The 1,525-nt window shown below is 37.4% G+C and overlaps 1 protein-coding gene across 1 annotated transcript in view; it reads right to left on the reverse strand.

The window, feature by feature from the left end:
* The window catches only part of LOC106533261 (B-cell lymphoma 6 protein homolog), a 23,010-nt gene extending 21,887 nt beyond the window's left edge, over nucleotides 1–1,123 (reverse strand). The window contains exon 1 of the mRNA XM_014029500.1: nucleotides 883–1,123. Coding sequence (XP_013884954.1) covers nucleotides 883–1,021 — 139 coding nt within the window. The 5' untranslated portion in view covers nucleotides 1,022–1,123. The remainder of the gene's footprint in view (nucleotides 1–882) is intronic.
* Between the last annotated feature and the right edge of the window lie 402 nt (nucleotides 1,124–1,525).

The raw sequence follows: 1,525 nt of genomic DNA on the forward strand, positions 1-1,525 counted from the left end.
CCCCCCGCCCATGACTCCTGCAGGCTCTCGGCAGTAACAAAGCAAACGAGTGAAAGTGAAACAAATAGTCTGCTGAGATCCACTACTTCTCACTCAGTGAAGCTCTTTTCAAATTCAAATACCTTAGAGGAAATGTATTTTCAGATGCCAAGTAAACTGCATCATAGCGCACGGGCGAAACAGCACCCCTGTGCGACCCCCCCCTCCCTCACTGAAATTGACAAGACAGAAGTGGAAGGTAGTTCTTAAAGAGACAGAGGCTAATTTCAAGGTGTTTAGAAGAGGAAGTGATGAGAAGATAAGTTTATTTTCTATTTAAACTTAAAAACTGCATTTTAATAACAGCTAAAGGTGACATAGATACTTTATTATGGTATAGTATTTAAATGTATGCCTGAGAAACACATAATATTAGCCCTTTAAAGGGTAAAAATGAATGCACCAGGTTTATAATTAAATACAGTATTTGGTTTTGTGCATCTTTTACAGCCTACTTATGGTGAAGTAGGGCCCCCAAAACAATTCTTCCTTAGGCCGGGCCCCCAAATGTCTAGATCCAGCTTTGACAGTGCATCTATGATCTAATGCTGAATAAATTCATGAAATTACTTCATGCAAAACACATTTTAAGTATTTTTACTGACTTTTTGTCTCCAGAGTTTAGCTCAGAGTTATTAGTTCATGACCTGATAGACAAATGAGACGGTGACGTCATTCAGTCACTTCCAGATCCTTTAAGACAGCCAGCTGACGAGTTGCACAAGTTATAATAGCAAGCTAAGCTGTTCACACAGGGCGCTACACCAAAGAAGCTAACTATTAGCTAACAGAAAACTGCTGCTTAACTGTAAAATCATCACAATCAACAGAATAAAAACAAACCTGATGTCTGCAGCTGATGGCTGACACTGTAAAAAGCTTCTATACGAAACTCCGTCGTGTTTTTTGTCTGTTTCTGATCAACAGATCTAAAATCCTCCGACTTCTCTTCTTCCTCTGTTTTTACCTGCTGTCTCCACATCTCACCAGCATTTACTGAGCTGTTACAGCTCAATACAGCTCTGAATTAAACTAATCTGTTAAATGTGCACTCTTCTTCTTCTTCTTCTTCTTCTTCTTCTTCTTCTTCTTCTTCTTCTTCTTCTTCTTTTGTTTTAATGGCGGTTGGCAGACTGTTAGTGCATTACTGCCACCACTAGACTGGATGGTGGAACTGGAGAATGCAGGCAAGAAGGGGGAAAAAAATCTATATTCAACTAAATAAACCTGTTGACTTAAAAATAAAATCATCTTACTGAAAATTTTGGCAGATTTATCCTCCAAAAGCGCAGATAGGTGATTTAATTGGAGATATATTTCGCACTTTGAAAAATGAAAGAAAAAAGTGTTAATTTACCATAATTTTTTTGAAAATATGTTAAACTTTGATAATTTGCTGTTTGTCAAACATTAGCTACATATTATTTTTACTTTTTATCAGGAAAAAGTGTATGATACAGCCCGATATGTCAACTCTGTTACGTAC

The sequence above is a fragment of the Austrofundulus limnaeus genome, unplaced genomic scaffold (genome assembly GCF_001266775.1).
Source record: "Austrofundulus limnaeus strain Quisiro unplaced genomic scaffold, Austrofundulus_limnaeus-1.0 Scaffold915, whole genome shotgun sequence".
Classification (NCBI taxonomy): domain Eukaryota; kingdom Metazoa; phylum Chordata; class Actinopteri; order Cyprinodontiformes; family Rivulidae; genus Austrofundulus; species Austrofundulus limnaeus.